General features: G+C 43.7%; 1 protein-coding gene across 3 annotated transcripts in view; it reads left to right on the top strand.

The window, feature by feature from the left end:
• The window catches only part of DOCK3 (dedicator of cytokinesis 3), a 1365978-nt gene that overhangs the window by 1149341 nt on the left and 188885 nt on the right, over positions 1-27752 (top strand). For all 3 annotated transcript variants that reach the window (XM_085625129.1, XM_085625128.1, XM_085625127.1), the window contains exons 28-31: positions 5025-5119; positions 7140-7215; positions 11611-11711; positions 26124-26182. In XM_085625129.1, the coding sequence (XP_085481255.1) occupies positions 5025-5119; positions 7140-7215; positions 11611-11711; positions 26124-26182 (331 nt within the window). The remainder of the gene's footprint in view (positions 1-5024; positions 5120-7139; positions 7216-11610; positions 11712-26123; positions 26183-27752) is intronic.

Raw genomic sequence — 27752 nt, 5'->3', positions numbered from 1 at the left:
AATATGGCCTTTGGTATGGCAGAGCACTTAGAAATGGCAGAAATGTGGCATTTAGTGCTATTTAAAAGTCATGTTATTAATATTATGTTAATGCAATCATGTGTTCTACAAATCTATGTTGAATCCTATATTGAAGAGAATTGGAGCTATGTGCATTAGTGACTTGGAAAATCACTTATTTTAGTGTTCCTCCCCAGTGCTAAAAACTGAACATTTTACCATGGAGGATCATCATCAATGGCTGGGATAAAGTTTGGCTGTGGTAGGGGTGTTATATTGGGCCAGGATAGGGCTGACCAGTCTAAACGATCCTGGTGAGCTGTTGCCTAGTTGAAATGTTTCAATAATGGAACATTTCTATAAGGTTGTCTCTTAATGAAAGAACATTAGCTCTTTAGAGTAAGCAACTACATTGGGCTGTGCAATCACTTATCAGCATGGCCGCTATAGATTGAATATGGCACTACCGGCACCCTTTGATCGGCTGCCTTACTTTTAAAGTGAACATACTTGCACTTCTAAGGCGATCTTCAATAGCTTTAATGCAATAGTTGAGATATTTTTGAGCAATGATTGTATACTTTTAATGGTTTTTATATCTTCATCTCAAGAGATTTGGTACACTGTCAGAGGTCATGATCAACACATCGGCATATGCCAGATGCTTTCGTTTTTTTGACTGGCATCAGTGCTACTTGTATACTTTCATTTTATTGGCAAAATTAGATATTATCTGATGTTCTGCTACCTCTTTTTTATTAAAAAAAAGTGTCTTACAGTGAGTGTTTGAAATATACCAACTCAGCAAACTTGGTAAAAATGATAGCAAAGACACCAGGATACAGCACTCTTATACTGAAATCATCTCCTAAATTTGCATCTACATTCATAGAAACACTGAGAATCATGGAGAAGAAGGTTTAGAGGAGGGACAGGGAACCTTAGTAATATTCACTAGTCATCTAAACCTGCCAGTCTGACTCTATGGAAGTGTTGTAAAGGAAGTTTGGTATCTGTAGTGTAGGTTGTAGAAGAAGGTTTATTAGATTTTATTTACAAGTAGGTAATTAGATAGGTAAGTCCCACCAGGAACTGCATCATTGCTGCTCAGCCCATATCTTCAACTGACAATCAATCTCACTCAAACACTCTCAACAGCCTACATGACCTCACACACTGGCTGAGCAGCAGAGACTTGGAACGCTGGGGAGAATGCATTAGGTTACAACACATCTCCCCTCTTTATATATACAAAAAATATCACAATTGAAAATATCATAGGACGTATGATAAGATTGATAAAACAGTCCTATGACATCGGATACAATAAAAATCACAGCACTTAAAAGTCTCTATATTATAATCCTGCAAACATTAAAAAATCACAGTAAATAAATCCTGAAATTAAAATCACAATAATATAATCCTGTGCAGGACATAGAGGCCTGAAGCCACCACAGACTGTAACATGGTGTAACACTAACACATTCACTCACCCCCTTCTGCACACACAACCTTTTGCACACCTGATGGGACAGAAGGTCTCAGGTCAAACACAGCAGGGTACACAAACGCACACAAATTTTGCACACCTGACAGGACCAAAGTTCTCAGGTAAAACACACAAGATATCCCGCACATCAGACAGAAAGATCCAGCACATTGTCGCACACACAGGGCATCTACGCACACGGGGGCAGATTTAAAAGCCCCTTGCGCCTGTTTTACGCCACCGTTGCGTCACTTTTGTGACGCAGCGGCGGCGCAAAACCAGCGCCATGCTGCGGGGTATTTACAACGTGACGCATCTGGGAGATGCGTCACGTTGTAAAGCCCTGCGCCAGAAGCAGGCGTTCTGGCGCAGGGGGGGGGGCGTTCCGGCGCAGGGCCGCCTCCTAACAGTGGCTGAGTGAAATCTACAAGATTTCACTCAGTCACTTTTAAGGCCATGCTGCGTCAAAACCCTATGCCTGCTTGAAGCAGGCGTAAGGATTGACGCAGCATGTTAGGGATAGGGCACCCCCGAGCCTTGCTGGAGCTGCGTCGCGCTTGCGACGCAACTCCAGCAATGCGCCGCCTTTCCGACAGGGGATGCGTCACGCATCTGCCCATCCGAGTGCCACGGTGCACCGCATTATAAATGCGGCGCATCAGTGGTGGCGCACGGGTGGGCAGATGCGTCGCAACTCTTCTGGCGCATCTCTGCTGATTAGTAGAGATGCGCCAGAAGTCATAAATCTGCCCCACGGTATCTTTCCTCCACTGCCCCACTGACAGGGAATATCCACAAAGGGTCTCCTTCAACCTATGCACATTCCCACACACACAGGGCATCTACACACAGGGTATCTCTTCACCCTTACACATTCCCCGACTGCCACTGACAGGGAATATCCACAAAGGGTCTCCTTCAACCTATGCACATTCCCACACAGACAGGGAACCTCCGCACAGGGTATCTCTCAACCTTGAAACATTGCCAAACACACAGGGCATCTAAGCACAGGGTATCTCTTAACCCTTACACATTCCCCGACTGCCACTGACAGGGAAAATCAGCATAGGGTCTCTTTCAAACTATGCACATTCCCACACAGACAGGGAACCTCCACACAGGGTATCTCTCAAAGGTTATTCATAGCCACACTCACAGGACAGGGTATCTTTCCACTCTTACACATCACCACACACACACAGGGCAACTACACACAGTGTATCTCTCAACCCTTACACACTCCCCCACTGACTGGGAATCTTTACACAGGGTGTCTTTCAACCCTTACACCCCCCCCCCCCCCACAGGGAATGTCCACAAAGGGCTCTTTCAACCAATGCACATTCCACACAGACAGGGAACCTCCACACAGGGTATCTCTCAAAGGTTATTCACAACCACACTCACAGGACATTTTAGAACATGGTATCTTTCCACTCTTACACATCACCACACTCACACAGGGCAACTACACACAGTGTATCTTTCAACCCTTACACACTTCCCCACTGACTGGGAATCTTTACACAGGGTGTCTTTCAACCCTTACACACTCCCCCCTCTCCCCTGATAGGGAGTGTCCACAAAGGGCTCTTTCAACCAATGTGCATTCTCACACAGACAGGGAACCTCCACACAGGGTATCTCTCAAGCTTTAAATATAGCCAACTCACAAGGCATCTTAGAACAGGTTATCCTTCCACTCTTATACATCGCCACACACACAGGGCATCTATGCACAAGGTACGATTCAATCCTTACTGAAACACAAGCAACAGAATGAGATAAGAATTAGAAATAAATATACCAAGCAAACAAAGCAGCAGGTAGAGAACAGCATCATCAATATATGTAGCACAGCATAACATCGTCAGCAAACTTAGACTGGCAAAGAATGAAAGTCACCAAAAGACATTCAAAGTTCCCCTACGATGAGCGATCTCTCACCTGAAATTCCTCCTGACACAGAATTCCCACAAAAGGAAAGTGGAGGGAAAAAACACATTAAAAGATTGCAATCCTTCAACACCGGAGGAGGGGTGACTGGCTCTAAGAGGTGTATTCAACTTTGCTGTTTCTCCCTTTTTCTTGCCTTCTTCTTGTAATTCATTTTACATTCTAGTACTTGTCTTTGAAATATTACTTGCTGGCACATTGTTGCCTATTATCAGGTTGCGTAATTGTGGCACGTTCACAGTATATTTATATTGGAAGAGCACAGTTGTTCACTGTTGTGAGCTGTTGTATGCGTCACTTGTTTTTTGTTGTTGTTTTTTTTAGCACTTAATGCGTACTTGAGTCCAAAATGGACACGAGATTTCATTGTTGCTCAAATATAGACCTAAATACTGGATTTGTATTTTGCATTATTATTGTGAAATGTTATATCATTTCCCAGAAATTTAGCGTAATTACGTGAAAGCAAACTATTCAAATTCCCTGTACCTAAATATGGGCATTATAAGCCTTAGTCCCTACAATGGAGAAGAAGTGTGCATACTCCGAAATACAAGGTAAAATCTGCATTTTTCTCTGATGCTTAAGACTATCCCACTGGTAGTTACTAGCTGCTTAAGGAGATGTCCAAGGTCAGCGGGGAGTTGATGTTGCAGTTCTGTGCTCTTTGAGAAGGGATTGCGGGGTGCATTCGGGGTACTGGGAGGCTGGGGCCTCGCTGAGAAAAGCATTGCCTGCTCCCCCATGCTGCAGGTGCGGTGAGTGGGATTGGGCTATTCTATGTTATATTATGTTATACCATGTTGATTTGTATAGCACACTAATCACTCGAGAAGGTATGCAGGCGCTTGGGTAAGGTGTGTGGTCCCAAAGTGTGTATTACGTTATGCTTGCAGACCATGCCTTTCTTCATGTTCAGTTTTATTGGGTGTGGATTTGCACTAAATGTCTGTCTATTGGGATGTATTTGTAAGGTTATTAACTGACATTTGAATTGAAAGGATTCTCAATATAGCTGGCATCCTGCTTTCTCACATGTGCTGGTGTTCCACACTCGGTTCTCATGACCTCTTCTGGTTTGAGTTGTGCTGCTCCCTGCCTGAATGACTGCAATTACAGAGACTCATGAGAGCACAGTCTGCCACAGTGTGGAATTTACTCAGCCTCTCTCTATTCCAAAGGTGTGCTGCTGCCTGCCTGAGGTCTGTTTGTGGCTTTCCTTTCAGTGACACCTTTACCCCTGCCATCTCCCAAGGGTGCTCTGAAATCACTGTAGGTGTTCATGGCAGACAGGATCCTCCTACCCTTTCTGGCCCTGGTGCCACTACTCCGACTGCACTACTGATAACTATGCCCTTGTTTAATGGGGCTGTGTATCTGTAAAATTTATTTAGGACACAGATATTTATGTCAGTAAATATTTTGACTAGGACATTCTGTTGAATGGCTGATGTTAAAGTTGCTCCTGCGTGACCATGAAGACAAAGGTGATACCTAATTTGTTCAAGACTGTGATACCTTAAAGTCAGGAATACTGTAATTTAACTCCAAATGATGTGTTTGTTGCTATCAGGAGTTCCTGCTAAAGATCTTCTGTGTTTTTCGGAACCTGATGAAGTTGAGTGTCTTCCCTCGGGACTGGATGGTGATGAGGCTGCTAAACAGCAAGTTAGTCTAATTGATCTTTTTTGTTCATGGAGTAAAGATCTTGTTTATTTTGTTCCATTAATATTTCTTATGGTCTCCTATTTGTTATCCCCTATTTAGTCATAGTGCTGACATCAGTTGACATATGCTACTCAGGTATTAATGTTAGTCACTGGTTGCAGGTGGGGGCCCACTTGTACTCTTTTTTGGGGACCAAAATTTATTTTTTATCCTCGGACTTTGACCCAGAACAAGAGAGAGAAAGGCAGCAATGGGAGAAAGGATGAGGGAAAGAAAAGAGAGCAACAGTGACAAACAGAGAAATTAGAGATGAAAAAGAATTTGCAAGAGTGAGATAAAAGTGCAGGGAGAATATGTCGGCGGAAGAAAGAGGCATGGGTTAAAATCCAATCTATACATCTCTGGTATTTGGCAACCCCGATATTCGGCAGTAGCACGAACGGGCATATGAGAAAGGTTTGGGGCCCTGACATATATTCTTTTACAATTTAAGCACTTATCCCATTATGCCAATGCAGCTGAAATCCAGAGTCGCCTTCTAGCCATCATGCATCTAGTTCCAAATCTTGGGAACTGGTACATGGCTGTAGTGAGAGAAATTGAGCCTTAGCAGTGAAAATGCATGTGGTACGCCCTTCTTTACAACACATGGTCCCTCCTGCTGTCTGTCTGTACCTCTACCATCTCCTGTTTGCTACAAGAATAATGTGCAATATGTAAAGTAATACAGTGTTAACACAAAAAGTGTACATTAACTTAGGTATAAAGCTAGATTGAATTGCATGTGCAGGTCAAAGGGCCGCAAAGAACACTACACAGAACACTATATCCCTGTTCTTGAGGGGGAAGAGGCAAAAGTCATGACAGGGACTTATAGTACAGAGGCTCCATCTGGTGATCTTCAATGATAATCACACACTGAATAGCTCTGCCTATGTCCAGGATCCCAGGAGGCTATTTTTCCTACATGTATGTCTACGTAAATGCACCTGCTTAGTAAAAAAAAACATACAAGTTGTGAGTATTTTAATAGCTAATATAAATGTATACAACTATTTGTTATTTCTCTTTTCATTAGGAACATGCATTTTGTTTATTTTTAAGGAGCTAACTGCTTGTGATTTTCCTGTAGAGGTCTAGTTCTGTATACTGCTTGTTTACTAAGTATGATGTGCTGCCAAAGAATTTTCTTTTTGTTCTGTGCTAGCTGTATGATTGGATGCAGGCTTGTTGAGATGAATAAAAGATGTGCGTAGCCAAGTCGTATGGATTAAAAATGAAGGTTTATTAAAGATTGTTCCAAGTTACAGATAACACCCCACCAGGGGCAGCACCCTTGCTGCTCAGCCCATTCCTTCGACTGACACTCATCCTACCACAAACACTCTCAACATTCTAACGACCTCACAAACTGGCTGAGTAGCAGGGACCTGTAACTCTGGGGAGAATGCATGGCAACCAAGGCCAAGCACAACAAGGCTGTGCCGCGCTTAAGCAAAATTGTTACTTTAGTTGTTGAAGGGCAAACAGCCACAGTGCGGATGTACCAGGACACCACTGTTGTACAATTAGTGGAATAGGAAGATTTGAGAGAGTAGTAGGTTGGCCCAGGGAGGTGGTTAAAGAAAATCTCAGAGTTTGTGTCTCATAAACAAAAGCAAAGTAGTCAAACTTAGATCACATCATCATTCCTCTTATTTTATTAAATAAGAGAGGGTTTCCAGCAGTACTAACAATCACAAAGCTTATTTAACTCCTTACATGAGGCTTCCTGCCATCTGTTCTGGGCGTCTCATTCAGGGTACAGATAATATTGCCTTTGTAATGTGATGAATACAGTCAGATGGGCAAGCCTGTGAAAGCACTCTTTGTTCTTCTGCCATGATACCAGTCCTTTCTACTGAGGTTTTTGCACTTTTCAGATCAAAACAAGGCTAAATGGAGGTATAGGACAGAATTTCTTGCTCCCAGTGTTGCCTTCTCAATCTTAACCGCTTGTTGTGTGTTTTCTTGTTTTTAGTGTCATTGTCACGACAGTCCAGTACTTGTCCTCAGCCTTGCATAAGAACTTCACAGAAAATGACTTTGACTTTAAGGTAATTGCATTATGTATTGTATCCGACTATCCTTTTGTAGATATAACTATTGAAAAGGGAACCGGTCCCAAAATCACATTGAAACAATGATCAAAGTAGACATAATGCATATTTAAGTGTAATAAATCAAGACTACCAAGTATCCTAATTAAAAATGTTCAGTTAAGTTGCATATGACAAGGAAGTTATCCTCCACGCTGTCAAACAATGTAGGATGCACAATCAGTTGGACAAGAGGCGATCCACTCATTTTGGAACGTTGAATGACTTAGGTGCCTCTCTGGGACAATCATGTATGTTACTTATGTATGGATTTTGTTTGTACGAGGCCAGTTCAGCTTCAAGCCTGGACTAGAAGCAAAAATTAGCCGCAGGACAAATGTTTATATGGACCCAATATGTCACAGAATTTTGAAAAGTGGCTATCGAATTTAACCCTCTCAAGGGACTCGGGGGATTCCCCAGGATCTAGATTGGCTATTATCAATGTCATAACATGACTGGTGATAGATAGACAGATAGATAGATAGATAGATAGATAGATAGATAGATAGATAGATAGATAGATAGATAGATAGATAGATAGATAGATAGATAGATAGATAGATAGATAGATAGATAGATAGATAGATAGATAGATAGAGATATGTAGAGATAGCTATATATACATATGCATATTGTCTTTGTTTTAATGCTGGTAAAAAATGCATCTACAATGACAGTGGTTCTCTCAGAGCATTAAGCAGCACACCTAACAAGCTCACCAAGGCCTCCCAGCCTCAGTGGAGTAACTACGAAAGTATCATCCCCAGGTGTCGAAATAAACATTGAAAAGAAAAATCCTGTCAGCAAAAAGTTACACTGTTGCACATTGCCCTTTTGTTTAGTTTTTTTATATGTCAATTGTAAAAGCTACTCTATAGTGGCACTGTACTACCAAAGAAAATCATATTTTAGAGTATGTTTCTAATTTCCTTATAATGCACTTTGCCTTTAAAAATTGACCTGAAATGATACTCATTGTTGTATAAAACACATTTTAAATATTAGCACATTATCCCCAACAAAAACACACATTCCTTAAAATATGGACAGGCATATCTGCTATCTTGGGAAAACAATAAATGCTGACGTTTAAGTACTCCAAATATTTCTAAACAGTATTGGAATCAGTTATTCAGTAATGCAATATAAAAAAAACATAACAAGAAACGTGTAATATGTTCCTGTGCTCATCCCACCACAGGCAGCCAAACCTCCTACTCTGTACGGCCTGTGGCCAGACACTCACCCAGCACCCGCGGGTGGGCAAGCCCCTGTGTTTCATGAACGCATTGATACTTGTACAATGAAGGACCAAGGGCTACTTGCTTACACCTGAGAGAAATGTATGTATTCACAGCCCCTGTATCCTGTGTTCAGTGTAAGTAGATGAGCTGCAGCCCCAGCAAGACCCTGTAATTTGCCTGTCCCATGTCTGCATTAAATTCAGACTCCCTCTGACTATTTATGCCAAATATTATAAGATGTCTTCTTGTAATATGGGATTGGACACCACGGAAAATGCATTCAATCTGTAGCCCAACCTCTGAGTGACTGGTTGGCCTGCCACAAATTGCCACAACCTTGGGATATAAATTATCATTTGATACCTAAACATTAGTTTGTTGTGTATTTTAGCAGAGTTTTATGTATAGAGCAACAGTTGGACACTTGTTGCTGACCTTTCTCAGAGATCAGGATAGCAGCTACGATATAAAAAGAAACCTGCTCTTGCTCAGACTCAGAGGAGTAGGCAGACTGCATGAGTTTAGAGATGGAGCTCAAAGGTAAGCTTGAGAAAGAGGAGGCCCAGCTCTCTAAAACAGTCTTTGAGGCTTATTGTCTAAAAAGGAGGGACTAATGTGGAGACGGCTGTGCGCCGGCTGCAGTCTAGCCTGGCCAACAAAAGTAGAAAACTGCACCTCCCTTTCCAGAGTATTTCTGATTCTCACCAAAGGATTCGACTCAGGGATGACCATAAACAAACCTCTCAGGAATCACTGCTTTTTTTGCAGGTGGAATAGTTGTTCACCAGCGCTTGTGGTTCGGCGTTACCCATTGATACCAGATCCCTCATTTGACTGCGGCTGAAGAAGACTATTGTTTTCCCTTAATACTTCAACCACCAAATGTTTTTCTGACACCCTGACCCAAAAACCATCAACAGACAGATCTCTCAGAACCACCCAATACACATCGATCTCTCGCCAGTATGGTACTCATAAGTGCCTGATGACCTCCCTTCCCCAACACTGCTGCTGCCTTTGCCTCCAGAAAAAGATGCATTTGGCATTACATACATTATGCGCTTGTGCAAATAATTAAGTCGGGACTCTAAAAGTGCTACCTGTTCACCAGAAACCCAGTGTAATTTTGTACCCATCTTAAAATTACATGCAAAGAAGACTCTTAGAAGAGACCTTTGGTCCATTCATTAGCTTGAGTATACCGTTTTCAGTTTGATCAGGTGTTACTCTGAATAAAAGTCCTCCTTTCTTAAAATATCTAAATTCTGGCTTCACTGGACTGTCTATTTATTGCATGTTATTTTAATTTTGATGGTAACTCACATCACTTTCCAAGAGTAAGACTTGATTGCTCACCCCCACCACCCCTGAGAGTCAAAAAAGGAGGTCCTTGTCATTTCAGTTGGTTCATCAGAAGTGCCATACCTTCCACAGATGCAATGCCCAAATAGCCTTTATGGCACCAAATTTCTGTGTCCTGTCACTGGTCAATGGACACTGCAATGGCTTTAGATTTACATCCTTTGGTAACTGTACCAACAATTCAGTGGCATTGTTTTTAAAAAAAAAAGCCAGAGGAGCAAATAACTAAGGGGTCGAATCTCTTGTCGGTCGGAAGGGCTCCAAATCGGATTTGGGTTTGCCGAATCCGATCCGGAGCCCTTGTTTCCGACTGACTCGTTCCCAGTTCAGAACGACCAAGTACAATGCCTGGGAACCGTTAGGGCTGACCGAATCAGTTCTGAAAGGCATTCGGACAAGTTGATCCTTTCCAGAGACTATTAGTACAGCTCTATGGACTTGGTTTCTGAACGAGCCTTTTCGATTCGGTTTGCCCAGAACTAAATGGCCCCCAAAATCGTTCTTTAGGGGCCCGTAGCAGGCGACCTTCAGCCAGGGTCCTCTGAATCGGGCCCGTGGGTGCGTCCTTGGGTCCCCTCTTCCCAACCATGCACAGTGTGGCAGGCACCATGGGGTGCCCACCACAGGGTGCAAGTTTTTCCCCAGAAATTCCTTCCTTCATTGGGAGCCTGTGTTCACATATAGAACACAGGCTCCCATTGAAGTCAATGGGAGTATGACCGAATCGTATCCAGATGCATACAGATGCATCATACTCGTTCGGTCGGACTCTCCCGATCCGAATTGTACGGAAAGCATTCCAGAACCGATTTGTCCGCCATGCTTTTCGAACGAGATCGGAATCAAGCCCTAAATTTACCAGTGTTACTCAAACCTTGAATTTCTCCCTCTGAGTAAATATGAGCATTGAAAAAACGCAGGACTCCTTTCCACATTTGCACCCAGTATCTGGAAGGATACCAGTGTACCCATCAGGACCGCTCAAACTCTGCTCCAATTTAGGAAGGCGCTGAAGATGTACCCCTCTAGAGATCACTACATCATGACTCAGTAGCAGTCCACTTTTGCAGTAGGAACCATTCTATCTCTCAAGTCACCCGTTGACTGAATATATGTCGTTGTCATTGTACATCACTCTACTGTCCTTCAGCTAAGCACACAACATACAAATACCAAATACATACATGCATACATCAAAGCCACTGGAGCTATGCAGTAATATATGACCAAATTATGCAGCAGGTTTGACTAAATTACACTACAAAAAAAGCAAATTGTGTAGCTCAATGCGGTACATTTCATGGCAGTTTTATTTTGTAATTTTCTTTTTGAATACAAATGGTACTGTGTTAGGAAAAGCTCCATCTCATTTGTACTAATTTAATTACTAAAAAAAGCAATTAGCAACTGAAAGGTGAGCTGGTAACTTTTTACAATAGGTCTGCCACTGCGTGGCCCTCCCTGTGGTGCTTCCTAACTTTAGAACTTTAGATTTATTTAACTTTAAATCCGTTTCAGCTAGAAACATTTTTTGTGTGAAATCTGCCAATCAGGCAAGATTATGCGGCAAGTGAGGTAAATATGTAATTATAGGGGCACTGCTGCAGCCGAATGACATAATTCCTCTGGCCTTAAAATAGATGCAAAACTCTACAAAATTATGAAATGAGAGTTTACTGTTTAATTGGAAGTATATTTTCTTCTGTATTTAGAGCAAATATTACAATTGTGTGATTTATTCCAGGTGTGGAACTCCTACTTCAGCCTTGCTGTTCTCTTCATTAACCAGCCCAGCCTGCAATTGGAGTCTTGCACAGCCGGCAAGCGCAAGAAGATCCTGGACAAGTAAGAGCTTTTTGGCAAATGCTGGTACTACTGATGTTTCTCACATTCCCGGTAACTCTACATGCAGCTCAGTCAGGCATCAGGGGTGCCTATGAGTTTGGCATGTCAGGTGCTGGGAATCCGAGAGCCTCTTTCCCACTAAGGTCCCCAGTAGTTTTTAACCAGATCTCATTGGTGCAGCAACTTGAGTCACTGAGTTTTGATGTTCTTCAACATTTTGTTCATTTTGGTATTTGTTTCCACCACTATGTTCCCTCCAAAGAAATAGGTTATTAAGTGCATCAGTATATAATGTAAGTGGTGTGTGTTATAATTTATGAAACAAATAGAAGAAACACCCATATTGCAAAGAACATAGGGGATAGGAACAAAATAATCCTTCACATGCCTCCTTCAGAGAAGAATTGCCCAGGTTCATTTGCTACCCAACCCCAAATTCTGCACCCCGAAATGGCTAACAGTCTGGCATAATCCAGGATTCACTTCATATCCATGGTCTGGCTTTCCATGAAGGATCTGGCATACTTAACCTGTGAAAAAATATCTTCTCATCTGATGTTCCACTTTGAGTTACACAAAAAAGCACCCAAAGGCAACATTCCCCTATTTCTCTTTTGGTTTGAGTGCAAAACTCAGATGTTAATTTGCGGATCTCCACATGTAAGAAACTAGGAACAGAGTTGAGAGTGTGACCACTACCATAATGTAATCTCTCTAGGGAAAATGAAGAACTGGGAACAAGGAAGAAGAGAGAAACACAGGGGTCTTAGCTTATCTCTCACAGCCATCTCCTTCAGCTTTAGACTATGTCCTTGAGTTATATAGACTGATGTGGTATTCTGTCTATGAGAAATACACAGTGGATACCTGTGAATGTAAGCATTGATCACATATATATGCCTCAATCCTCTTTCTCACGAGTAAAGTCTTACTGGATGCTTGGATGATGAGAGCCCATAACAATCCTAGGAGATATTGGAAAAAACAGCCAACCTTGGGAGCATCAGGACCACAAAGTCGATGAACGACTTGATCAATTCTGGTAAAAAGATTGTTAGGCAAGCACATGTAACAATGCTAAGGATGCATCATCAGAAATGGTAAAGCAAGGTAAATGCAAGAAAGCAGGAAGAACAAAACTCTAAGGTAGAGGAACTGAACTGTACATGGTAACCATACAACCAAGAAGTTGCAAGGCAAATGGCTCAGGTACTGATATTTCCTACACTGCCCCGGAAATTGTTGCCCTTGATTCTTCCACTATTCCAGTTAATATGATTCTACCCCACCCTCCCCCTGCCCCTTAAGGTCCTTCTTCTTCTCAGCCCAAGCTTTCTAGGTATTCCAGTACTCTATTGTTTCTTCCAACTCTCAGGCTTTCTTTTTCAAATCCTAAAAGGCCAAGAACCATTGTGGCTGTTTTCACTACTCCCTACTCTGCACTCAAGATCCAACAGAAGCAAGCTTTCCAGTTTTTCTTTTTCTATATTCAAAGCCACTCTAAACATTGTCTTCGCCTTAAAATCTGCATGTGGTGCATTATTAGAGCAAAGCAAAGCTTTCTCAAATCCTATCAGTTCAGTATTACCTTGTCCATCTTCAGACATTTCTTTATGTGCTGTGCCACCAGGTTTGAAGAAATATCTTTAGATGTCTGTCTGTACGATATGATACCTCAATGCCAAGTATTAGTCAGAGTCAAAGCCTTTTAAAACCATTCAACCTTCATGGAGCTCTGTCACCAAAGCTACCCAGATAGGGCCACAAACAGGGCAGATGTTTGGGTGATGAACTGGAATAATCAGTGCCCAGCAGCTTTATTGACATTGGTACAACAATCCATGCTCCAGAGGTCAGTATCTTGTCTTCTCTGGCATCAATATGCACTCATAAGCCCCTTCTGAGTGGTGTTAGGGCAGTTAAGTTGTGGTACTCACAGTGTCTGGAGACTCATAGGACTCTGGTGTCTTCAAGGCATTCCTGATTGTTATTTTAGGTAGAAGGATCCTAACTCCTGTGTTGCTGTCAAAGTGAGCTAAGAACGAAATGATGCCACACTACTGCTGCCTTAAAATAAATAGCGTAAAACATCCTTGACAAGGAACCTGCAGGCTGTCAAACCATATGCTTACTTCTTCTCAATTTCAAAAGACAGCAATGAAAAAAACAATAAAATATTTTCTTTAAATAGTTGTAATTACAATTGCTGTATGGAAGAAGAGTCATAAATATTGCCTTTTCAATTGATGTGTTTTCCAAATCATAGAAAACAGTTTCTGTAAGAAAACAAAGTGTTCCATGATGCCATATTTAGACAAAGGTATTATTGTTTATGAACTCTAGAAATCTTCCAAGATGAGCAAACAACCTTTACTTTCTTATGTCTCTTCAGGTATACATTTGCTAGTTTTGAAATCTGTGGGCTGCCTCTCCAACTATATCATAACTTAATAAGCATTTGTTTTTACTTATTACTTCCTAATAGAACTTCTGTTGTAAAATATTATGGAGGCTTCCTCAATGAAACAATGCCCACTAAGCCCTACCAATACAACTTAGGGGCAGATTTATGTTAGACTTGCGCCACTTTTACGCCGCCGTTGTGTCACTTTTGTGATGCAGCGGCGGCGTAAACCATGCGCCATGTTGCGCCTTATTTACAACGTGACGCATCTAGGGAGATGCGTCACGTTGTAAAGCCCTGCGCTACATGAAACCTGCGTCAGGTTTAATGTATGCAGGGTGGGCGTTCCATCGGAAAAAGCCTCGGAAAAGTGACGCAGTGAAATCTACAAGATTTCACTCAGTCACTTTTCCGACGCTGCTTCGTCAAAACCTTGCGCCTGCTTGAAGCAGGTGTAAGGCATGACGCAGCATGTTAGGTATGGGCAGCCCATAAACATTGCTGGAGTTGCGTCGTGCTTGCGACGCGACTCCAGCAATGCGCTGCCCTTACGCCATCAGATGCGTCAAGCATCTGTTTATCCTTGCGCCACGATGTGCTGCATTGTAAATGTGGCGCATCTGTGGTGGCGCAAGGGTAAATTTGCGTGATGCATCTTTCCTGGCGCATCCCTGCTGATTTGCAGGGATGCGCCAGGAAACATAAATCTGCCCCTTAGTTCGTATCAGCAGGTTTCTCTGATTCTGGGTCGTTAATTTCTCCAAAGCATTTCTGCCATGTCAAGAGTCAAGTTCTCCAAGCAGAGAACTTCTGTTTCCGAGAAGAATAAGAGATAATTGCAGGGCCGGACTGGCCCTAGCAGGCACCAGGCATTTCCCCGGTGAGCTGGAGGGTGGCCGGTTTTGTGCCCGTGGAGGTTTTGCAGCAGCGCTGCACTGCAATATCTGCCCCCTGTAACAAAAGCTGGAGCGGTGTTTCTTGCTAGGATGTCCCCGCCCCCGCTCCCAGGGCCAGTCGAGTAGCAGTTCCCAGTCTGGCCCTGGCTAATTGTCCCTATAAGCTTGCTCACAAATTGTGGTGAAGAAATTATTGGATCCAGTCCAGGGGTTCAAATTCAACTCAGAGTCAACACTATTCCTTTGTGTAGTAGGCAGAGGTTTCATCCTTGATCTTCCACTGGTTCTATAGAGCAACTCTCTGGAAGGTGTTAAAAGTAACACTAAAACTCTAAACAGCAATTGTATTTAACCTTTACTACCAATATGGAGACATGATTTTTTTTAACTAGGTGTCATTTAGGCACTCTGCCCTTTCTAGCAGAATTTCCAAGACAATTTGGGTGGGTCGACAATCTTATCCTGTGTCCCTGTGACAAAACGACAACACAGAGCACGTTGCACTTTATCCTATTCTGTTCACTTTATACGGAACCAAGGGGAAGAGTATTGGCACCACTTTTAAAGGACATTCGGCCATGTACGTATGTTGCAATACCTGCAATCGTTGGCTAGCTCTGCTAGCTGTATTGCGGTGTCAAATTTGATAAAAATTGCAATGGCTATTAGAAAGCGTTATGAATTACAGTAAATAAATAGGAAGGAAAATATAGTTTTTACTGTGCGATTTTAATCATTATGAAATTTTAAGGACAATGATGTTTAATATATGTGCTTTTATTACTAAGAATATGTAACATGTTAATGCAATGCTTGTTTACAAACTTTTGTGGTCTTGGTACCGAATAAAGTTATTTTAACTGAACACTAAAACATGGCCCAGCATACTCAAATTGCTAAATCCTATTCTGCTTCTTCTCTTTTATTGCAAGGTATGTTGTTTCTCTGATGGGTTGTGCGCCAATCATAATTCCAAGAGCCCTTGTACCAGCTAATTCTGACATGGAGAGTTTTTCAGTACATGAAAGTGTATCTCCTCTTTCTTAAAACTCCATCAAATATCCTTCTGGCCAGCCTTGCTCTCTTCAAAGTCATCCATATCCCATCTATGATCCCTCACTTTAAGATTATCCTTCAGGCAAATTAATCTGAATGTCAGACAAGAGAGCAAATCATGACGAGGGCACTGTATTAAGAGAGATTTAGAATTACCAACTGAGATATTCATACTAAATACTCATCCCATGAACCCTCATTGTAAATGGTTTACAAGCCCTTAAAATTTACTGGTGTGGACCTGTTGTCAGGCAGGGTCTATAGGAGCTGAGAAAGGTATCTTTACTTTCTTCACTCGAAGGTGCCATCAGCACATTAGCCTCCAAAGGGGAAGATTGCATCAGCACATTAGCCTCGAAAGGGAGATTCAGCCAAGCAACATTCCTTATTTCATGAGTATTAAAAATTAAATCTTACTGAAGCTGTGGTCCATATAATTAACAGCCCCTGAAGTGTAATTAGCGATTTACCTATTCATGTATATTTATATATGAGAGTGATACAACACATGGATGCTACAGATCAGGCCAGAGCTGGCAAACATTGTTGTTGAGGTTTAAGGGAGAACATCTTTCTCATCACTCTCACACTGATCCACTTTGCAACCAAACAGGACTCAATATTCATACCTGCTCAGTGTCAACCTTATGTGGTGCCACAAAGATCAGAAAGATATCCTCTACTGGTTGTTATGATGTTTAACCAAAAGTACGCTCTCATGCCGTGTATGCACTTTGGCAAAGCTGAATACCAAGTAGCCCTAATGCATTTGCAGCCCTCTCAGCATTACTTTTTCTTTTTGGTAATGACACCTGGGAGCTGGAGCTTGCTTTGCTATTTGGAACTCAGCAGTTCTTGTATCCTTAAATAGACTTGAGGTTCTCAGGTTTGGATGATTGGAACACCCACCAAGTCATGGCAGACCTTCTGCTTCACCACAGACTAAATGACCAGGATATTCAGTACAGACTTGCATCAACAAGGACTGGACTGAGGAGCAAAAACTTGCGGTCCTGAGCCTGTTCAGCAACTCAGGTCACAGCAGGATTAAAGAATCAGGCAAAGGTGTATCAACAGATTAGGGAGGGTTTTATCTTGTTATGCGAGGATGTAGATTTCAGGCTATCAAGTATCACTGTATTGTTAAAATAAACTGTACACATAGGCGTAGATTAATTATTCTTAACTCTGCATATGTTTACCTTGATATACATATCTTTAATGTAAGTAAAGGTGGGGTTAATAATCTTAATTCTATAGTTACCTAAACTGCATGGTCTGCTCCATTTGTTTAATAGGAATGTTCATTACAACCGCTTTAGAACTCTTTGCTGTACCGCATCGCTGCTTCTCGTGGTACCAAGATTTTGCCAGGTTAGGAATGGTGAGCGCTCTTTTTTGGTACTTGCCAGTAAAGCGTTGAACCAGCTTCCACTGTTGTTTCAGGCCATTCTGTTCCATTTCATAGCTAATGAGCATGCTATTTGCAAATCCAGTGCCAGGTCACTCTTGAGTTGCCATGCACTGTAAAAAACCTTCATTCATTCATACTGTAGTGGTACTTTTCTACATCAGCTCTTTGTAATTGCGATGTCAGAAAAGTTCAGATTATTATTGACTACGTGCAGGACACAAAGGCATATGCATAAAACATGTTGATAAATGCACAATTCAGCTTCCATAGAACCATGTTTTATAAGCTGCTGCCTGCATAAATAGATACTACCCCATCTAAGAAGAAATCCATCTGGGGGGTGTGTCCAAGATTGCGGCGGTGTAAGACGTACACCTCAGAGCTCCACCAGATTTCTAGGCCCAGCTGCGACACAGCGAGGGACACGGGCGCCTAGGGCCAACAGAAGTAACCGTTTGCTCGTGGACCTCAGGCAAGAGCACATTAGAGGGCCCGGCGGCGGCAAAGGAGCAAGGCGGGAGTATGGCCGACTGGAGGCCTGTGGCCGCCCTTTGGGTTGGGGCCACCCGGGACAGGGTGGGTCGTGCCTGGCCCCACTGGCCCGACGATTGAGCCCTGGGTGTGCAGTAGCGGACCGGCGGTCCTCTCGGGATGACGTCGACCACGGTGAGTGGAGACACTGGTGCTGGGGAGCGGCCCGCCGATCATCGTGGTGCAGGAGTGCGTCCGCAACTACCAACGCCACCCCCCTGGTCCACGACTGGGACCCAGACTCTGGGTGCGGATGGGGCCTGAGGCACTGCTACCCCATTAACTTCAGTGAGCCACCTCCCCTTTTTTACCGGCAGGCACAGGTCCCACATCGACACCTACTGGGCCTTGGGGATGGAGTTGGAGGTGAGGTTACTGGACTGCGGCCTTCTGTGGCTCCAATATTCGTATCAAAGGCCTGCCGGCCGGAGCCATCCTGAACAACCTGGAGGAGTTTGTGATCCAACTCTTCAAGTATGTGACACCCTCATTACAAGACCAGGAGACCGACAGGTGCGACGGGCCAACCGCAGGATATACTCACGTGTCTGCATTACTATAAACAGAAGGAAGCTATAATGTCTGCGACAAGAGACCTGAGAACCATTGAATTCGATGAGTTATACCTGACCACACTGTAGCGCCGCAGGGCCCTTAAGCCACTAACTGACTTTCTCCGTGCCCAAGAGATTCGGTACAGATGGGGACACCCTTTCCGCCTACAGTTTGTATGGAAGGAGGAGGTCCGGATAATCTGTACCTTGGCCAATGCTTGTGAACTGCCAGAGATGCCAGAGCTGCAGCAGTCTACCCCCCCCCCCCCACCCGGGTCATAAACCCGCGAGCCCGCAGACAAGGGGCAGAGAATAAGGCGCTCTTCTAGACGAGGACGGAAAACCCTGAACAAACCTTCAGAAGCCAACAGCTGTGAGGAACGCTTGTGACTCCTCCAACATCTACAACATGAGGGTGCTTCTCCCAAAACCCTAGCTACAGAGGTACTCCGGTGGAGTTTGAGTGAGAGAATCTCTACAACTCCAACTCGCGAACCCACCTGTGACATGAAACCCAAACCTGCTACTGTGATGACTCCCAGGTCGGAGATGTTGACAGACCTACTGTTCCTGTTGTTCTAATTTTCACTTTCTCTTTTCACTCCTCAGCCACGTTGCTTATCCCAGCCCTTCAAATTGGGGTGTGTGTGGGGTGGCCGGACACTTGAATGTGCAGGCAAAGTGGTTCGCCGGCACTGATCATGGTGTCTATACTTAGCCTTAACGTCAGAGGCCTTAACTCCCCAGCAAAATGGCTTGCAGTACTCTCATATCTTAAAGACACAAAGTGTGACATTTGCATGTTGCAAGAAACCCATCTACTCCAACAAGACTGGCGCTGGTTTGACCATCAGTTTTTCGCCTCTGGACCTGCCAAAAAGGCGGGGATAGCCATCCTGCTCGCCACACACGTTGTGGGGACGGTGGAGGGAGTTTTCATGGACATCCCAGGTCGTTAATTAGCACTCCACGTACAGATACAGGGCACCGGTACACGATGGCCACGGTCTATGCACCCAACAACAAACAGGAACTCTTTCTTAGAGACGCCCTGGGACGACTGATCTCCAACCACGACAGGGAGATGGTGGTGGGGGTCGACTTTAATGTTACAATGGACAGCCAGAGGGGCAGATCACTCCCTCGGGCAGACCAAAACAGAGGTCTCACCTCGGGCATTAAGAGCTGGCTTGACGAAGCGGGCCTAACTGACATTTGGCCTCACACGCACCCCACGGAAGTAGACTACACATTCTTCTCAGTGGTGCATCAAATATATACACAGATCAATGACTTCTTCACAACACCAAGGATAACGAGGGACAAAACAGCTGCAGATATAGAGGCAGCCGCCCTTTCCGATAATTCCCCCATTAGTCTACACTTTCGCCCCAAATCGCAACCACTACTCCTCACCACTGGTGCCTTAACATAAAACGCCTCACATACGACAAGGTGCGAACGACCACCTTAGGAGCACTGACTTCCTTTCTGGAGCATAATGACAGTGCCAAGACGTATATTGTCACACTGTGGGAGACACTAAAGGTGGTCCTTCGGGGCCACTTCATTGACATGGCAACGGGCTACAACAGGGAGCTGCGGGATAAGTGTTGTCAGCTAGAAGTACAGATTAAGGAGTTGGAGACAGCACATGCCCAATCAGGAACCATGACGGGTCATCGACAGCTGACAGCCGCATGGAAATAGCTACGAGCCATAGATAGGGGGCAGGCAGAGTACGCACTATTGCGACAACGCCTGAAATATTACGCTGCAGGCAGTACGGCGGGGCACATGTTAGCAAACCGCCTCCACGCACAGGTCATAGAATGGGGGATATCTGAAATACAAGGGTCAGATGGTTCCGCTTTTACCACAGATGAGGGCATTGCAAACTCCTTTGGAGCATTCTATAGGGCCCTTTACACTGCCAAACCCTTCCAGGAAGTAGATGTGGAGACATACCTGTCCCGAGTCTACCCACCTGACGTGAAAGTGCCCAAGCACACTGCCTTAGAGAAGGACATCACTGTACAAGAGGTCCTCACTGCTATACACAGGCTGCAACCCCACAAAGCACCCGGCTCCGACAGCTGCGGTGGGGAATTTTACAAAACCTTCGACTCTCACCTGGCCCCAATACTCACACGACTATTTACTTCCATTGACACACAGGGAGCGCTACCAGAATCAATGCGCAGTGCCACCATCACAGTAATCCCTAAGCAAGGCAAGGCCCCCAAAAACGGAGCCTTCTCCCGCTTGATCTCATTGCTGAACTTAGACGCAAAGATCTTTACTAGTGTGTTAGCCCTTAGATTGGCACCATGCGTGCAGGCACTGGTTGACCCGGACCAGGCTGGGTTCATCCCGATCTCACTAAATGGGAGCCGCAGGGCCTCTCATGGCTGGGACGGGCGGCAGCCATCAAAATGACGCTACTCCCCAAGCTACTTTACGTAATTGAAACCCTGCCGCACCAGCCCCCAACACGGATATTAGATAAACTACAGGCCATAATTTGGGACTTTATCTGGGAGGGTAAGTGGGCGAGAATGTCCAGACCACAAGCCTTTGTTACGATAGCAGAGGTAGGATTGGGGGTCCCGAACATATGCAATAACTATCAGGCAGCCAAGCTGCGATATACGGTAGAGTGGGCCTGCACACTCGCTGAAAAGCACTGGTGCTTTATAGACCAATCCATAGCGGGAATACACATCTAGAAAGTGCTGTGGTTACCTAAGCCGCATAGATCAGTGGGTGTGTATATTTCACCTGTTACGAGGTCGACGTTGGTAGTCTGGGACAACGTACAGCAGAGACCTAACCTTTCTACCCCGATATCCCCACAGACCCTGCAGATAGGCAACCCGGACTTCTCCCCTGCATTGGAAGATTCAGGATTTAAGGTATGGTAGGATGCCAACTGCAAGCAGGTGGGGGACCTATTTGATTCCGATGGGCTTATGGACTTTGCCAAACTGCAGACATGCTACTCACTCCCGAACTCTGCAAGATGGCAGTGGCACACTGGGTGACCCGACAGTGGATTCAACCACATGCGAGCTGACCCCGACTGCCCTTTGAGAAGTGGCTCATTACGCGAAGCTCAGACAGGGCCAGATGGGAAAGAGAATATGAACGGCCCTTTTCTGATAAAGAGTGGAGCGACATCCTACACCAAGCACCAACATCTGCCCTCAACACACTTGTGAAGAAATGCTCCTCAAAATAGCTCACTACTGGTATCTCACACCGGCCAGAGTTGCTACATGGGATCCCAGGGAGGGCGGGTTGTGCTGGCGGCAAAGCGGACAGCAGGGCACACTCACGCACCTCCTATGGCAGTGCCCAAGAATAGAATCATATTGGACGGGAGTCTTAGACGCTATTAACACAATGTTTAACACAGACATATCCATATTTCCTAGCTACATATTTCTGGGCCTTCCTAACCCGCTTACCTACCCATTGAAATCACCCAGAGGCAAAGCCATTACTCTTACTTTGAGAGCGGCGAAGCAGCTTCTTTCAGTTAGGTGGGGGACAGACAAGGTACCCACACACCCGGACTGGTTACATAAAGTATGGTAAATCCTGGGATTGGAGTAGTTGATGGCGGCGACCGCGCACCAATTCGCCCCGTTTTATAAGATATGGCAATCATGCATACAGTACTTAGCGGACGAGTTCCATGAGTTGACCTGGCCCCAATACCTGCGGATCCTGCGACTATCAGCTACCGTACATACCACGCCAACCTAGGCCGCAATTACTTTCCAAAGATGCAGGCACGCTAGGGAAGTGATGTCCCTGCCTCCCCCCTCTTGCCCCCCTTCATCTTTTCTTTTACTCTTAACAGTTCTGCTAATAAGTTTTGTTCCTTCTCATTTTCTCGCTGCCTACTAAGTATGCATCCAAATGCACAAACCACCGGCCAAGGGTTGTAGGTGGCTTATGTTGTACTGTTGTTATGCTACATAAAATCAGTAAAAACTATTTAAACCGAAATCCATCTGAAAGGATTACGCAACCATTGCCCTACATTAGAAGTAGTTTCATGTGCTCTTTAAGTGCATCTCTCTATGATGTTAGTATTAAGTAATACCTCACTAGGGGCCATATGTAGGTGGCATACAATTTACCGATTCTTAAATACCGAATTTTACCGATTCGGTATTTAAGAATCGGTAAATTGTATGTAGGTACTAATTCGGTAAATGTTACCGAATTGGAGAAATTCGGTAATTACCGAATCGGTATTTACCGATTCGGTAATGAGGCATACCTTCCCATTGATTCCTATGGGCCTGGAGGCCCATAGGAATCAATGGGAAGGTATGCCTCATTACCGAATCGGTAAATACCGATTCGGTAATGGGGGGAGCACATTCAAGGGTGGCAGGGTGTCACATTGACACCCTGTTGCACCCCTGATTCCTGCATGTGTGCACATGTGGCGGACTGCCACATGGCACTCTTATTTCAGCAAAATATTGCTTTTTGCAATGTATTCGGTATTTATCACCAACCTATATTTGGTGGTAAATACCGAATTCTAATTCCTACACAACACTCATTAGAGTGTTTCCTACATCTCATTTCTGGATTCGGTATTTACCGAATCGGTAATTTTACCGATTCGGTAAATTACCGAATCCTGAAATATGCCCCCTACATAGCAAATGCCTAAATACCGGTCGGTAACGGGATATTTACCGAAAATCGGCCGTTACCGACCGGTATTTGGCTTCCTACATATGGCCCTAGATTCCTACACATACATCTGTAAGTAGTGTTCATTCGAAATTAGTTTAAGTACAGATGCTTATGGCAGCAATATTCCCATTGTATATTGGGACACTGGGAATGGAGAAGCTGCATGTAAAATCCCTGTGAGCATTTTATATTAAGTACTCTTCTCAATAATCTGGACATGTATTTACTAAACTGTATTAACTCTAATCCAACCACCATGAATCCTGACAGCTCTGGCAGCACCTTATTACGAAATTAAGAGGTTAGGCATGCAATGGAAAATTTGTCCCTGATTACAACTCGGGCGAAGTGGAATTAATTCATGATGTTTCCCTCCACCTGATTATAAGTTGGTAGGTTTTTCCACACCCGGTTTTTCGATGTGTGGGAAAACCATAGCCGATTTTTGATTTTTCGAAAACTAGCATGAGACTTTGGGCCCTATTCACAAATTGCACTTTGATGTACCTTTGTGAACATATAGCAAAGTGCTGTTCACAAACGATGGGCCCGATTATGATTTCGGACAGACCACCACTGATGGACTGTCGGTGGCGGTCTGTCTGTCTGACATCTGGTGCCATGGTCCGACCGCTGCATTATGATGTGTGGCAGTCGGAAGCATAGGGCGGAGGGGCCAACAGATTCTTCCGACAGGCTGAAGGAGCCCGTCCACCTGTCGGTCGGAAGGTAATATTCTACAATGGGACGGTCGTAGGGATTATGATGGCCCATTCCTACTACCTTTTCATGGCGGTCTGACAGCAACGAAAAGGCAGCCAGAATGAGACTTTGGGGTCCGTAGCAGGGCCCCTGTGGGCCTTTGCTATGGTCACAGGGTGGCACCTGTGGTGCCCCTTTCAAACATCAGTGCCTGGCACATGCACAAAGCCCTACACACAGGAAAACTGGAATATCTGGCCGCCAAACTTAAGAGGGCTGGTCAGACAAGAAACCTCAGGAGCTCCAACACCCTACTTCACTTCTCATCCCTATGAACACCCACAAACAAAACACCGCTTCAAGGTCCTTCACCGGAAATGCGCCAAACATCTGGAACTCCATTCCAGCAGATATTAGAACTATCTCGTCCTTCACTTCACAAAATTAAAAAAACACCTAAAAGTCTTCTTCCTCAACAGCTCCCTCCCAAATGGATAACCGTCGCCTTAACGCAAACCCCGACTCCATTGCTCTCTGACTCTGTATCACAAAGACCACTTAAGTTCAACCCAAGATGATGTGCAATCCATGAGGTTACCTCAGTACTCACCACTACCTCAATACTGCACAACACACTTGAACTTCCGAACCTTGATGTCCTAAACTACTCCTAAACTGAGAAAAATCCTAACTTTAAGACTTTCGGTATTCACAGAAGGCATTTAGGAGTCCTAAAGTTAGGAGTCCTAACTTTACTACTCCTAAACTGAGAAAAATCCTAACTTTAAGACTTTCGGTATTCACAGAAGGCATTTAGAAGTCCTAAAGTTAGGACTCCTAACTTCTGTGAATACCGAAATGAGTTAGTGCCTTCTGTGAATACCAAAATGAGTAAGTGCCTTCTGTGAATACCAAAATGGTAGTAAGTTAGGATTTTGTCTTAAGTTAGTTCTGTAAACGGGCCCTTAGAGCTTGTAATGGGGCCCTAAATGTTCTGTGATTTGCATTACATAATTAGGGGATTTCTCACTGTTTGGACAGAGGTATTTATTCTGTCCACACATCGATAGGTAATAGGAGAGCACCACAATGCAGTCATTTCTAGAGATGAAAGTGAGATAAGTTTAATGAGAGAGAGAAAAAGCTACTCCTCCCTAGAGGCTAACTTGTCCTCCAGCTAATTTCCTTTCCCCTGCCTTTTTTTCACTCTCTTGTAAATTATTTTAAAATGTCTGACAGACTACTCCAGTCCTATACAGTAAACAAACCAATTGCAGACTGAGTACCTAACAAGCTACAGAAGGCTTCTCCAATGAGGAGCTTGTGAGCTACTGGTAGCTGTCCAGCTACCTGTTACTATCTCTCCTGTTCTCCTACTTAATTAGAAGTGTTTGCTTGGTTGAATTAATATATGTATAACAAAATTGAAAAGTCTGTTTTCGAGATGAAATATGTGTATTTTAAGGACTCATAAGCTGATGTTTGGAAGAAAACGGGTGAATATCATATTCAACAATTCCAATTGTTGACCTGGGTTCAATAAACATTGTTATTTCAGCTGCAAGATATCCTTCAGGATGAATGTGTACTTTACAAATGCATGTTATGTTACGTTATATTTAAAGCTAATCTTTGAGTGACAACTCATGTTGTGTTGCAGAGGCTTATTATAAACTTGGTGCACTACAGCTATGGCTGTTTTGTTCCCATGAAGAGGCATTCCAAACTGATAAATGCCTGTTTTATATTGCTGCTGTCGACCCTGCCTGATGCACGGGGGTGACGACTGCTGATAATCTTGCATGTATGGCCATTAATGTTATCTTGTAGGATATGGTCACTAGAACAACACTGGTAATATCAGTAGTTCGCAATGATTTTCACTGAACATAAGTAGCTCTTATTACAGAAAAGGTTGGAGATTACTGCGCTAAAATATCTCAGCCCTAACTTGGCTCTGGTATACTTGTGTTGGTGTAAGCTACATTACACAAGCACATGTGAGTGGTGGAGGAAAGCAGGGGTCAGTCAGAGACAAAAAAAAAGAAATCTTAAGGTTAGATGGCAGGAGTTCACATTCAGTGTTATGACTATATAGAGCTTCTGACCCAGCCTTTTTGTTGTTTCCAGGTATGGGGATATGAGAGTTATGATGGCGTATGAACTTTTCAGCATGTGGCAGAACCTGGGTACGTAATAATCAAATAGCACCTGCCCAATTCCCTTTTTTAATTATTTGCTTCTCTATTTTCTACATGAATATTTTTAAAACATTATTCATTCTGCTTTCTTTCCTACATTAATCTTAGCAAACTATCTTGAAGTCGTCCTTCCATTTCTCATTTAATGTTTGAACATTCTAGCCAAATGGTCTCATTGTCATTTTTCTTTTTTTCATACTGTTTAACTCAATCTTCATAGGAAATATTTGGGACTCCTGATCCAGCTCATTAGGCCACCGTCCGTATATTTTATTTCTATTTTTCTGTTACTTTCTCAAGTGTCTCTTTCCTTTTTGTACTTACTTTCTCAACAACAAATTATTTTCTTTTGTACTTGATGCCATTTTTTATTTGTTACCACTTTTCTGTTGTATAAGCTGTGAATTAAATAAATATAATTCGACTAAGTAGTCAAATATAAGGTAGATCTGAACAAGTATTTTATTTCAATAGAAGGATTATCTATATGGTGTTGCAGTTTGACTTTGGAGACCTTGTGGTACATACTTATATTTCTGAACAGTAATGTACAATACCATCTTTGTGGTTATTTGCTGATCTAACATACGGTATTGAAGCTTACAATACATATAAATATTGGGGCCAATTAAGAGCTCAACAGTCCAGTCCAGTCCAGCAGGGCTAAAGACACTGAAAATCCTGAGGTCTGAAATGGCACGAAGAAAAGGTGGTGTATGAAATGAGGAACAGAAGGCTAATGTACGTGGTGTAATGCCAAAACCTTAGAAACGTGGTAATTCACTCACCCAGGGTAACGAACCCCATCACATGGGATTCTCATCCCAAAGAAAAATCTCGAACTCTCAGGGGGCAGCAAGGCCCTCAACGAGAGATAAGAGCTTTTGTTTTGCTGTTTATGTAGTGCACCTAGAGGTGGAGTAAATCCACATATAAACTGGGTATGAGTGTGGGGTGCAGTGCTGATGAAGTAGTAGTGCAATAGGAGTGTGTTTAAAACTAGTTACGGGACGGCCAGGAAAACTCTCTTGGACACTGCCGTGCCGATGCTAGATTAAAAGAAGTGAAAGCCCCACTAATTCGATGTAATCAATGGAGCAATATGCAAGACGGTGGTCAACATGTTTCAGCCGTGGCGCCTAGGTTGGCTCGGCTTTCATCAGGACCTTGTAAGCTACTGCAAAAATGAAAAATAACGTAACAAAGGATACAGAGGGCACCCTCAAATTGGCTTGTAGGGTGTGCGTCTCCTCAACGATACAAACATCACCCGTGTAAACTGGGTGGAAAGTGAACCTCCACCTGGCGACCGCTCAGGAAGGAACACCGCTCTCTCCGTCGGGGAACCGGGCTGGAATGAGCCTGCAGCCGGAGTGTCTTTAGTACTTTGTTTGGGGATCCAATCCTGCGCGGTCTTTAAACTTGTTCCCTTCGACCCTCCGGTATTTAACCGTTTTGTATTTACAGTCCAGCAGGGCGACTGAGAATATTATTTATGTTCTGTCATACTAGCAGTACCCCCTCTGTCTGATATAGAAATGACCACCGGCCAAGTCAT

This window comes from Triturus cristatus, chromosome 9 (genome assembly GCF_964204655.1).
Source record: "Triturus cristatus chromosome 9, aTriCri1.1, whole genome shotgun sequence".
In the NCBI taxonomy this organism is placed as follows: Eukaryota; Metazoa; Chordata; class Amphibia; order Caudata; family Salamandridae; genus Triturus; species Triturus cristatus.
Note: the sequence above shows the minus strand (reverse complement) of the source record. Positions and strands in the feature narration are given on the sequence as shown.